This window comes from Vicia villosa, linkage group LG3, assembly GCF_029867415.1.
Source record: "Vicia villosa cultivar HV-30 ecotype Madison, WI linkage group LG3, Vvil1.0, whole genome shotgun sequence".
Classification (NCBI taxonomy): domain Eukaryota; kingdom Viridiplantae; phylum Streptophyta; class Magnoliopsida; order Fabales; family Fabaceae; genus Vicia; species Vicia villosa.
The window spans coordinates 78456534-78469108 of record NC_081182.1 but is presented as its reverse complement, the minus strand read 5'-3'; the positions used below and the strand labels follow the sequence as shown (position 1 = coordinate 78469108).

The 12575-nt window shown below is 32.9% G+C and overlaps 1 protein-coding gene across 2 annotated transcripts; it reads left to right on the top strand.

The window, feature by feature from the left end:
* The first annotated feature begins 6447 nt into the window (after positions 1 to 6447).
* On the top strand, positions 6448 to 7207 carry LOC131656154 (uncharacterized protein At5g65660-like). 2 transcript variants are annotated; one of them, XM_058925913.1, is made up of 2 exons: positions 6448 to 6733; positions 6821 to 7207. In XM_058925913.1, the coding sequence occupies exons 1-2, from the start codon at positions 6491 to 6493 to the stop codon at positions 6962 to 6964; spliced, it is 387 nt and encodes a 128-aa protein (XP_058781896.1). In that variant the 5' UTR covers positions 6448 to 6490; the 3' UTR covers positions 6965 to 7207. The 2 variants fall into 2 exon arrangements, with proteins under 2 accessions (XP_058781896.1, XP_058781895.1); XM_058925912.1 differs by having other exon boundaries at positions 6812 to 7197.
* The last annotated feature ends 5368 nt before the right edge of the window (positions 7208 to 12575 follow it).

The window sequence follows — 12575 nt, the reverse complement described above, 5'->3', positions numbered from 1 at the left end:
CATGGTTCTTGATAGATGTTGGACAAGATGTCGTAACATCTTAATTTTACTTACATAGCAAAGTTTGAGATGATATTAAAGACAAATGTTCTAACAAATGTCATGACATTCTAAATCGGAACATCAGTACAGGCTATTTTAAATCTTGACAGATTGATTTTGTGATATTTCTTTCTGATATATCTCAATAATATTTGCAGGTCAAGAAGATTCAATTTGGAACTATAGAATTAAATCAAGTCAGAATCAATGTTTCTAAAATTGGTTGATTGGACAATTTAAGAAACTTAAAGATTTGTTCCAAGATTAGAAGAGATTTCCCTACAGACTTGTCGCAGTTCTCAACATGTGCATCAAGTAATATTTGGGTAAAGGTTTCAAAACCCATGGACTAATGAAGACTATTTAAAGAGAACCCTAACCTAATGCAAAAGAACTCACACATTTGTAAAATTAGGGGAAGTCTTGGGTCTATAGTTTTAAGAGTCTCTTGTGTGTGTGCAAGTCACCCATGTATCCTTTGATACTTATGGTAGACGTTATGTTCTCACTCAGAAGCCTTTAGGTAATGAGTTGAATGTTGTTCTCACTCTTAAAGCTTTTAATCATAGAGTTGAGTTTTGTTCTTGATTGGAGCTTTTAAGCAAGAACAAGTAGTGTTCCTAGTTGAAGCTGTGAAGCAAGACTAAGTGTATTTTACTGGAAATGTGATCTTTTATTATCACAAGTTTGTGATTTGTTTTGTCATTGGAATTGTGACTTGTTTTGAAACATTAACTGTGATTGGGGCTGTTTGTTTATCAATGTGGTGATTGGAGGTGAGATGTCGATTTCTTATATCTAGATGTTAATTTCTAGGTAGAAGTTGCACTTGGTAAGGATTATGCGAGAAGTTGTAAACTGGGCCTGTTTAGACTTTGAATTAACACTACTAATAGTGGATTTCCTTCTTGGCTTGGTAGCCCCCAGATTAGGTGTTGTTGCACTAAAGTGGGTTAATAATTCCTTAGTGTTTATTTACCATTCTGCAAGTGTTTTTAGCATATCTTTTTGTTTGGTAAATATGTGTTCTGTCAGCAGATGATGTCAAGACATCTGTCCTGACATTCTTGTTTGAGTTGAGACATAGATCTTAACTTATGATTTGTGATAGTTGCCATTCTGTTATTTACCTGTTTGCAAAAGTTATAGGTGAATTATATTATTCTGTATCAGGAGCATATAACATAACATCTCTCTTGATGTCATATTCTGATGTTGAGACACTGATGTTGAGACATCAGTATTAACATGTGTTGACCCTGTACTAGAGAATTTCACTTTGTGTTATGGTGAATTGATTGCTTTAGTCACATGAACTAAGAGTCTACAACAACACCCCTGGATTTCTTTGCATTGGACCTTGATTATGTTCGTCGCACCCTAGACTCGTTGTTACTATGCATAATCGCAAAGAAACAAATATTTCAGAACTTGCAGTATTTCGTTCATAATTGAGAATTACTCATGTATACAAGGAGGATGATTATAGAACATATAAATTAATACAAAGAGGAAATAAAACATAACTAGGCGGGCTATCCATCGCTTATTCTCCCTATTTGCTTTCTTATAGCTTAGCCACATCATGGTGAGTGGATGTTTCTGCTTCTAAGCTAACCAATTAGGGAAGTTACGTTGATCTCCATCGCGCCTTCTTCTTGGTCTTGTTAAAGTGCTAGATACATCCTCTTGGCTCCCATGAGACCGGCATCTAGGGTGGCTTGCTCCCCCTGTCGGCTATTATATTTGAGTTTAAGATGCACCAGAAAGGCTACGACATCCAAGGTGTCCGTGAAGGGTCTTCCCAAAATACAATTGTAGACGCTCCTGCAGGGGATAACGAGGAACTGTGAGATGAATGTCTAAACATACATTCCTTCGTTTACTGATACCATCAACTCGACATACCCCTACAAACGGATGGTCATCCTATTGAATGCTTGCAAGTATGAGCCTTCGTATGGCCATAAGCTTCCTCTTTCAAGGTTCGCGTTCTCAAACAACTCTGAATAAATATCACAAAAGCCTTTATCATCGATTAAGATTCAGGAGATGTTGAACTGCCCATTGTGGGTGTAATCACCAAGGGAATTATTTCGTTTTAAATGTCTCCCACCTTCTTACAGTATTAGAATCCTAGCATGGGTAGGTCATAAATCTTCACTGAGGTACCACCATTCTTTAGTTGGACAACCAACATCTCAATGATTTTTCTCTTCATGGTCTGCTGTTAGAATCCAAATTGTACATATTTTGTTCATAAACTTTGTGGTATTCTTTAACTCTTTCCCAAATTTCTATTCTATTATGCATTATACTCTCGTAAATAAATAAAATCGAGTTTTTATTGTAAATATTAAGTTTCTTGACTTTTCTTTGCTTTTTATAGGTTTTTATACTTTTGGCAAGATTGGAATGAAAAGTGTAGAAGGAATTGGCTTGGAAGATGATTGGAATTAAAATCAAGAATTAGAAAATCAGCAAGTTCGCTTCCAAGCGCGCTTCCCTGGCCTATTTCCCGAAGCGAGACATGTTTTGGTGCTCGCTTAGCGAGCCAATCTTGCTAAGCGATGTCTATGCACTTTTCAGATATTTTGGTAGTCCGCTTAGTGAGCCAATCTCGCTAAGCGAGATTACTTTTTGGGCACTTATAAAATTAGGCACTTTGGAGATATTTAGAGGATGATCTTATCCTTTTATGTTACTTTTTACTAACCACACAAGTTGAGGGGAGAGAAGAAGAGAGAAAAACCAAATTTCAAAGAAATTACTCAAGATTTTCCAAGCATCTTCCTTCATCTTCTTTAAGTTTTAATGCTAGTGAATCTTGTTTTGTTACATGTTATTGAAGCTTCCATGGCTATGGAGAGCTAAATCTCTTTTTGTGTCAAGATTAAAGGTAGTTAACTTGTATAGTATGTATTTCTTTTGATCTTAAGTTGTATGAACTTGGTTGATGATTAATATATGGTGAATATCTTGTTATTCATTTTCTATTTGTTGTTTTGAAGCACTATTGAGAGATATGTTTCAAATCTTGACCTAAAAGATATTCATCTATCAATAAACAAACTCTAGAGATAGATTTGTGAGTTGATAATAACTTGTATCAAGCTTTAAAGATTATTATATTGATTGTTGGCATGAGAGATCATCTAATGGTTAATATGATAATATTCATGATATTGCTTTAAAGATAAACGATATCAAGAGGATACGTGGTTATATTAATCATTAATAAGTTCATACACCTGATTAATTGAATATATATGAAACAAGTTAACGAAAACTAATCTTGACACGTATTCTCAAATCTTTTAAAGCCCTATTTTAACATCTTTGTTTACTTTTTATGCAATCTAAATTTCATGTCACCAAACTCTTACAAAGTTTTAACTCAAAGCACACTTAATTGTAGAACAGTGGTATTATCACATTAATCCTTGTGGAAACGATAAAGGAAATACTTACCCATTTAACATCTTCTTGGAGGGAAGGTTAGATCGGGGAGCTCCTCTGGTGATGAAGACGATGTATGGACATTTACCTTTGTCAGCCTCTTTTTTCACCACTAGTTCCTGCCTCAGCATTTTTCAAGGGGGATTTGCCTTTGGGTGACTCCTCCCTTTATCTTTTTCCTCTTTCACGTACTCGACCAACCGGCCTCTCTTGATCAGTCCTTCAATGGAATCCTTTAGTTGGTTGCGTTCGTCAGTGTTGTGGTTATGACCTTTATGAAAATAATAGTACTTCGATTTTTTCGTCTAAGATATCTCTCTGTTAGGTTAAGGTGTTCGGATTCCTACTTTCCGAAACTTTGTGTCGGTATAGTCTTGGTAGATCTTCTCTCGAGATCCATTCAGTGGAGTGTACTTATCGTACTAGCCCTGCATACCTTAGTCACATTTGTCCTTTTGTCGTTGGTAATCCTTCTCTACCAAGATGCTGGAGTTGGTGTCATCAGAGACGGGGTTATCGAAGTATGTGTTTAGCCTCTCTTCTAGGATCATCTAAGACTGAGCCATGCTCAATATCTCTTGGTTGGTTCACACCTTTTTCCTTCCTATATTCAACCTAATGGGATGGTTACATAGAAGTCTGTTCTTGAAGATCCAATACTTAAGCGTTCTTCAGCTTCCTTTACTTTAACAGTAACTTATGTAAATTGGTTGATATAAGACTACATACTCTTCTTCTTCCTTTTAACAATCCTGCTCAAAACAGATACCATCATATACATCCTTTTACCGACATTAAAATGCGAGGAGAACCATTCACAGAAATTCATCATGATTCCATGCTCTCTTCTGGATGGCCATTGAACCATAGTTTGCTCGGCCCGACCATAGGTAGTAAAAACAACTTGCTTTTGGAGGCTCTGTTAACACTGAAGTAATTTATCCGATCATTGAAGAGTTGGATGTGCTTGTCGAGATCTCCCTTTCCATCATAATCTCCTAGCTTGGGAGGCTTCCCCATGGAATTTAGCATTTTACTGTCCAAAATTCGGGCACACAAAGGATGCTTTGATTGACTCTTCGATTATTAATTTTCAACCTAATCTAGGAAGGAGCATGAGTGCCTTGATCTCCCTCGAAAATTTGAGGAGGACTATGTTAATTCTTGCTCCTCAGCGGATTCTTCAACTTAGGAGCTTCATCATTCTTCGCCGCGGTCAGCCCAGGGACAACAGTTTGAGTCCTTCTTGATATAACTTCTTAAAAGGTGTTTCCACATGGAGGAACATTGTGGAGGCTTTCTTCAAGGTGCAACAAACTTTCTTCTATCGCTTACAAATCATGTTGATGAATGATGTTGTACATATTGTTCAGCAACTCGTTAGTGCCTTGCAATCCGAGGTTTGCTCACAGTAGTTGGAAACCAGGTAAGACTTCTGGTTGCGCAACTGCATGTGGAATCTGAGGTCCAATGGGAGGCAATTGGACATATCCAGTTAATTGAGGAGTCTGAACTAGATATAGATGCAGCGAAACCTCTGCTTGTGAATTCGCAACATTTTGAAGAGGAGGTGGAGGTGGTTGATTAATCGCTTCTTGAGCTGCAACAGTGGTGATAGGTTCTCGCGCAGCAGCGAAACAAGTAATTTTGGATCCAACCATTACTTGGAAGCGTATAAATTGGAGATCTCGAAATTCAAGAAATCAGAGTTGAAATGATGCTTGATTGGATCAAACGCGACATATCTTAGTGTTCGCCTTTGAGTGTTCTCTATTCGATGACCTGAGAAAGATTTAAATTGCTGAATTTGAGAGCGATCTTGAAATCATGGAAAATGCATGAATCACAAGTCGATTCTCACAGACGACGCCACTGTTCCATTCTGGAACCATAAATAGAGTGAGGATCGAAGGTAATGGTGGATTTCAACTTCTGGCGTGGTGGAGAGAGGAATGACATGTAAGGTTAGCACTCCAACACTCAAGCCAGTACGTGAAGAAGAAGAATAAATTGAAATTGAATTTGAAACTTAGTACCTGGTTGACGTCTTTTTTATATATATAGTATAGAGGGAATAATGAACTTGTTATTTGTCTAGCGTAGATCGCAGAGAGCCGTTGGATGCACCTGATATTCAAATCTCATGTGATCATACGTAAGAGAGTACTCGTGTGTGTTGAGAAAATTCTATAAAAGTTGTAACTCTTTCAAAGTGGTCGGTCAAAATCGATATAATCGAGCTAGATGAATAATTATTATCATTTTCTATGAAAAAAGAAAGAAAACTATTATATTTTTAAAACTTTTTTTTTCATATGATTCAAATGGGTCCAATCAACTTCAATAATAGTAATAATAATAAGAAGGGTTTTATTTGATACATAAAACAAAGTTTTCTACAGTCTCATGATTACTACAATTACAATATTTACAAGTCCGTCTTCTTTTTCATTCTTATTTTCTTTCAACATAATTTATTTTCATTGTAATAATTACTTTAAGAGAAAATAATAGCATTACTTTAATTTAATTCATAATAATTCACATATTTCTATATTTCACTTCCTATAAGTGGATATTTTCTGGACTTGACGTTGGAGTCTAATATTTTGGTTGCAGAAAATATAGCGCTATTTATTTTTTAAAACTAAAATATTTCACTGAAATAAAACAAACTGCAAAGATGATTCCTGCAAAATAATTGAGAAATAGTATCCCAAAAAATAAAATAATTGAGAAATTGAGATGCATTTTTAGAAAATTAATCACAATATGGGATTTGTTTATCAATATAACTTTGTTTTAGATTGGGTTCAAGTATTAAACAGTACCATTAAACCTATTTTTAATTAAGAAAAAAAGATAAAATTAAAATAAAATATCATAAGTTTTGAACTATAAATTCTCATTTGCTTAACCCTTTCTATTTCACTTCATTCTATTCTCTTGATATTCCACAACAACAACAACACAAACATTAAAGTGTTACATGATGGAGGGCCAAGATCTTTCGCCACCTGAACTAGACACATCTCGACCGTCCCTTGGTTTCCCACTTGGCACTGCTCTTCTCTTGATCGTCATCTTCAGCTTAAGTGGTATCTTCTCATGTTGCTACCACTGGGAAAAGTTTCGTTCACTTCATCGTTCTCTTTCTGATCTTGAAGCTATACATGCACATGGACACGCCCACACCCAATCCCCACCCTCCAAGTCTATACCTCAATCCACGGTAATATTTATTTCATTTTTCATAATTTTGGTAACACATTATTCACAATTTGAATTTCAATTAACATTTTTTTTTTAGGAAATGGAGTTGGAAAAGAAGGGAGAGAGTTTGACGGTGTTGATGCCAGGGGATGAGGTGCCCAAGTTTATAGCTATGCCTTGCCCGTGTCAGCCGTCGCGGATAGAAGAGATTATTGTCAGCGTCGAGAAGCCGCCGTCTAAACCACCGTGACTATACCGTATTGACCACCGTAGCATGTTAAACTTTAGTTATTGATCGTTAATATGCATTCACCACCAATTGTTGTATATTCCCCAGAAGAATTGACAAGTTTGGCAGAACCAAGAATCAATATGATTTTATAAAGTGCTACATTTTTGTTATTTCAACAAAAATATAGTGTCCATGTTATTTATTTTGACAAATATTCCCAGATAAGTAAGGGTAGTTTTGGAATGTGTGCTATTTTCTCTTTTTTTTCTTTCTTCTTTCTAGTTTTTTTTAAAAAAAAATATCTAAAACCAAAACTTTAAAAAAACCTATTTAAGTTTTTTAATTTTTAAAATTCTCAAATAGTAAATAATTTTATAAAATTAGACTATCAAACAAATTTTATAAGTTTTAAATTTTAAAAATTAAATAAAACAAGCCCTATGTAATATTTTTTTTTTTTTTGCATATGTTGTAGGAACATTTTATTAGAGTCAATATTTTTCTTAGCCAATGTATGTGTTTCTTCCTATGAGTTTAATTACTATCGATTGTCAACGGAAGACTTTTTACACTTTCAATGTATCACCACCACTTAATTATATTATTTTAAAAAAAATTAAAATAAAAGTCAAATACTTCTAACAAATTAACGTTCTGATTCACTGACTAGGTGGAGGAGATGGTCCAAATGAACACTTTTTAAACCCAGTTGTCTATTACATCAACTTTGCAACAAGAATCTCTAAAAGAAGGATTGTATATGAGTATAGATGAAATAAATTCGATCTTTTCATCTCATATGTTGAAGGTAAGTTTTCCATAATTAACGTTTATGATGAGCCTAGGAGTGGCGAAGAAATGTCTTTCTAGAAGGATGGGATTTGGGAATCTTTCTCCTTTTTTCCATTATGAAGAAATGTACACATATGAACAGGCGACTTATACTTATTGGTACATCTTCCAAGATTTCTACCGAATATTTTATGGATCGATATGCTCATTGTATGGATATATTCATCGATTTCATCTCAAAGAGGTCAAGTTTTCTACAAAACTAATATGGGCATAAGGCTAATAATTGCCCCCATATCACACAGATCTCTCTCAAAACTCATGGTTCCAATAACACAAGGAATTAAAAAACTCCCCTTGATCTTTTTAGCCTAGTTGGTAATTTGTTTTGAATTATGGTGTTACATTTTCAGTCATTCTCTCGTTGTCTTCTAATTTTTCCGTTTTTTTGATAAAATATCTTAATTTTTTTGGCATATGATGGCATTTAAGATAAATAACCTACGAAGGGGATATTGATATATAGCTTCATTGACAGCTCCACAAATTTGTTAAATTATTCTTAAACTTTTGTTTAGCAAATCTTTACGGAAAAAGGATTGGTGGTTTATATGGAGGAAGGACATACTGTTTCTCTTTTTATTCTTCCATAACCTTACTTGTAGGTTGAAATGGCTCACCCTCCTCATTATCGCTCTTATCATTTTCACTAGAGTCATCTAGCTGTTTTCCATTCCTTAAAGTTTCAACATTCAAATATCCTTTCGGGTTTGGCTCTTTGTCTTGGAAATGCTCTGAGAGTACCAGATAATGATAATTGTTGTTGTTCAACTTGGGATATTTGAGTCTCCAACATTCTATTATGTGTGGCCATTGAATCAACTTTCGACGCTAGTTGTCTAAGGATTTTGTTTGTATGTAGGTTTTGGTTTTTAAATTCCTCATTCTATTTTATCTGAACTCGAACAAAAATTTCCATTAGATTTTTGAGGTTGGATTTTCAAGGAGTGTTAACACCCTTTTTGAAAGCTCAAAGGTCTAAGTGTCTGATGGGGAGGGTTTGTCCCAAACTAGGGAGAGTTCTTCTGATAGAAAAAATTAGGTTGATCTTTCCATCTATGATTATAAGTATTTGAATATGGATTACATCTTTGAGACATGCTAAGATAACTAACATTATGTTGGATAGATTCTCCTAATAAAATCATCTGGAAAACAACACCATTATAGCCAATGACTTCATAAACTTCACACTGCTGAGTGTTAGGGGTGACAACATTAACACTCAGTTTGCTCAATTTTTAAAATAGGGCATAAACTTTAGCATTTATATGATATAAGGCTTCTACTACATACTTGCCCCCTTTTTGAGGTGACCTCTTAGTGGAGTTACGATCTCTTCCCCATTGATGATGGTTATGCGTCATATCCTCTATAAGGGCATAAGATTCTTCTATAATTTTACTCATGACAACCCTGCGTGCAACATTGTTAACTATCATCCTCGTAGAGTATATATTGTTGTTGCAAAATGTATGCACAATCAACCATCTCTGAAGCCCCATAACTAGGACATAATCTTAACATATTTTTAAATCACTCCACAGCTTCATAGAATGATTCTTCATCCTTTTGAGTGAAACTAGTTCTTTAGTTTCTTAATTAAGTTATTTTACTAGGAGGGAAATATATGGCTAGGAAGGAAATTTTGAGTTGATCTCATGTCATGATGGAATCAGAGGGTATAAAATATAACCAGGATCTAGCCCTCTTACTTAGTGAAAAAAAGGAAAACTTTAGTCTAATGAAAACACCAATCACTCCATTAAATTTCAGAGTGTCATAGAATTCAAAGAAAATTGATAGATGAGGGTATGAGTCATTTGTTGGTGAACCATAAAACTGATTATGGTGTAACATAGATATTAGGGACCGTTTAATTTCAAAGTTATTTACGTCCACTATAGGACACACAATACTTAAATAGGGTTCCATATTGGTTGGGAGAGACATAGTCTTTTAGGGTGCGAGTACATATGGAAAAATATTTCAATCTCATAAGTTTGTTGAACAAGGTCCTCAACACTATGAACACTTCGCATTCAAACAAGAATAAGAAAAATTGACCAAAGATAAATAACATAAAAATATATATTTTTTCGTCTAATTGATGAAAACAAAAAATCAATATAAAAATAGTATATGGAAACAACGCCAAAAATTTGATATGTTGCAAATGCACAGTATATATCACGGTAAAATTTGGCCATTCCATTGAAACTATGATTGATTACAGATTCTTTTGTATTATGTGATTAGCTAAAAAGATATAATTTTGAGTGACTTTTTTTATAAGCAATTTTAAGAGATTTGAACATTTTATAGATTTGGCATTGCAAAGAAAATTGAAAATACCGATATTATTATTTCTTAGAATACAAGTAAATTGCATTACAATATTATCGGTGAGTTTTTTTAACAAGATGGGTTCTTTAAACTGAAGCTTTAACATCTTTTTCATACCCTAAAATCCTTAATAATATGTAATTGTTCGTCATAAAGCAATAGTCAGTAAGTCATAATAGACATACTTGAAAACAAAATAGCCTGGAAGCTGAAACACCTTATAATATTTGGAGAATATGCCCGTAATAAAAAAATATGTGTGGTTCGTAATGCAGAATTACAGCTGTAATTTGCAATTACGGATGGAGTGTAATTTTGTCAATTTTTTTATTTATTTTTTTGACTCATTTATATAAAATTACGCCTATTTATTCTATTTTCTCTTCGGTTCTTTAAGAATTTTAAAATTCGGCCTTATTCACTTAAGAATAAACCTTCGTTTCACAGTTTTTTGAAATATACAAGAACAACGAATATTATAATTAAAATAAAAATAAAAAAAATGACGATGATTATGATAATAATTTTTTTTAAAAAAAAACTTATCAATCTTAAAATAAAATAAAAAACATGACCATTCAAATAGAGTAAATATTAAAAAGACAAATGTTATACTCTAAATAGATGTAAAATATAATTTCTTAAAAATGACGCATTGGTTGAAATTGAAATGATTCTCATAAAATGTATAATACTACTACTTGTAATACAAAAAATTGAGCCTTATAATAAAAAAAAAGTACAAAATAATTGAGCCTTGGTGTTGTTCATCCTTTGGGGAACTTATGTGGGGTATATGCACAATTTAAGCAAAACATGTTAGCTAGGACATTATATCCTGATATTTTATGATGATGAGACGAGTACTCATTATATATTAGAAATATTTACAGAAAAGATAGGTGCATTACATATCATACTGCACAGCTATCATGCAATTTAACAATATCTTACCACCATATTCCCTTTTCATTATTTTGTTGTCTAAGCTATATTATCATGTTCCCTTCATAATTCTTGGTTATCATCATCGAATAAAGTAAGAAAAAGTATTCAAAAACGGCTCTTTATTATAAATCACTGCCTTTGAAAATTGATAAAATAATTCATTGCTTCCTTAAGAAAAGTGATTAAAGGTTACAAATTAAAATTAGTGATTAGATATACTTTGACCTATGCGATTTGAATAAATTTTGATTCTATTTTTTTAAAGATGTACAAATAGAGGACAAAAACAATATTCTCTCAAATAATAAGAAGCAATGTTAAGCTCACAAGAGAAAAAAATAAACTAAAAATATTACTACACAATAAGATTAAAATAAATAAAAAAATAGAAAATCTAAACTCGTTCAAATAATTGAGATAATTTAATTATGAAATTTTGGTACAATTTTTTATTCAAAAAGTAGAAATTATTTTTTAGACAAAAAAGAAAGCGAGAGTGATCAAAGTATGTATATATTTTTAATCTATTTGATATTTTGAGGAAAAGTGGGAGGCAGCGATTGAATGGAATTAGGTTATGAGTGTTGTTGATGTGTCACATACATGGGTGGCCAGGCACATTAGACAAATCGCATGAATGGCGTTCTAAATCAACTTTATATATTTATTACTTGTCAATTTTCTCCCTTCATATATATATATATATATATATATATATATATATATATATATATATATATATATATATATATATATATATATATATATATATATATATATATATATATATATATATATATACACACACATTAATGTGACTATTAAAAAACCTAGATACTACCAGATGATTTTGGACATTTAACATATAAATTATCGCATCAAACTCGATTAGTCCCTTTGTTAGCCTACAATGATATGTTCTTTATATAACCTTTAAATCTTCATCACTCTTAAGCTAAATACAATCATATTTCACCCTTCCACTGGTATCAATTCATGATGCAATAAACTTGATCTTACTCACCTTTCTGTTCTCGGTGCCGGACAACATATTACTCAATTTTGATATTAGAAGAGCGAGATATGCGGTGTCCTCCGGGAAATCAACATGAAATTTCACCCTGTTAAAGTATACTACTGCCTTAAGCAAATAGTGAGACATTGGAAGATGTTTTTTAACAACACATGATCTCTATTTATACAAATTTGGATTCATTCTAGACCACACAAAACGCTCGCTGTAATCACAGGAGGTCAAAATTGTCGGCAAAATCTCAACCATTGAAACTTACACAACCGCAATTTTTACACCCCTACTAAAAGCCTGATAAAAATGTAAGAGGTTTTTTAAAATACGTTGATTTAACACTACCATATTTTTCAAGGTTTTGTAAAAAATCTTGTACAACATGGTGTTTTTTAAAAAACCAATAAGTTTTTTCACACATGTTTTTTTTTTTTTTATAAAAAATGGTGTAAATGC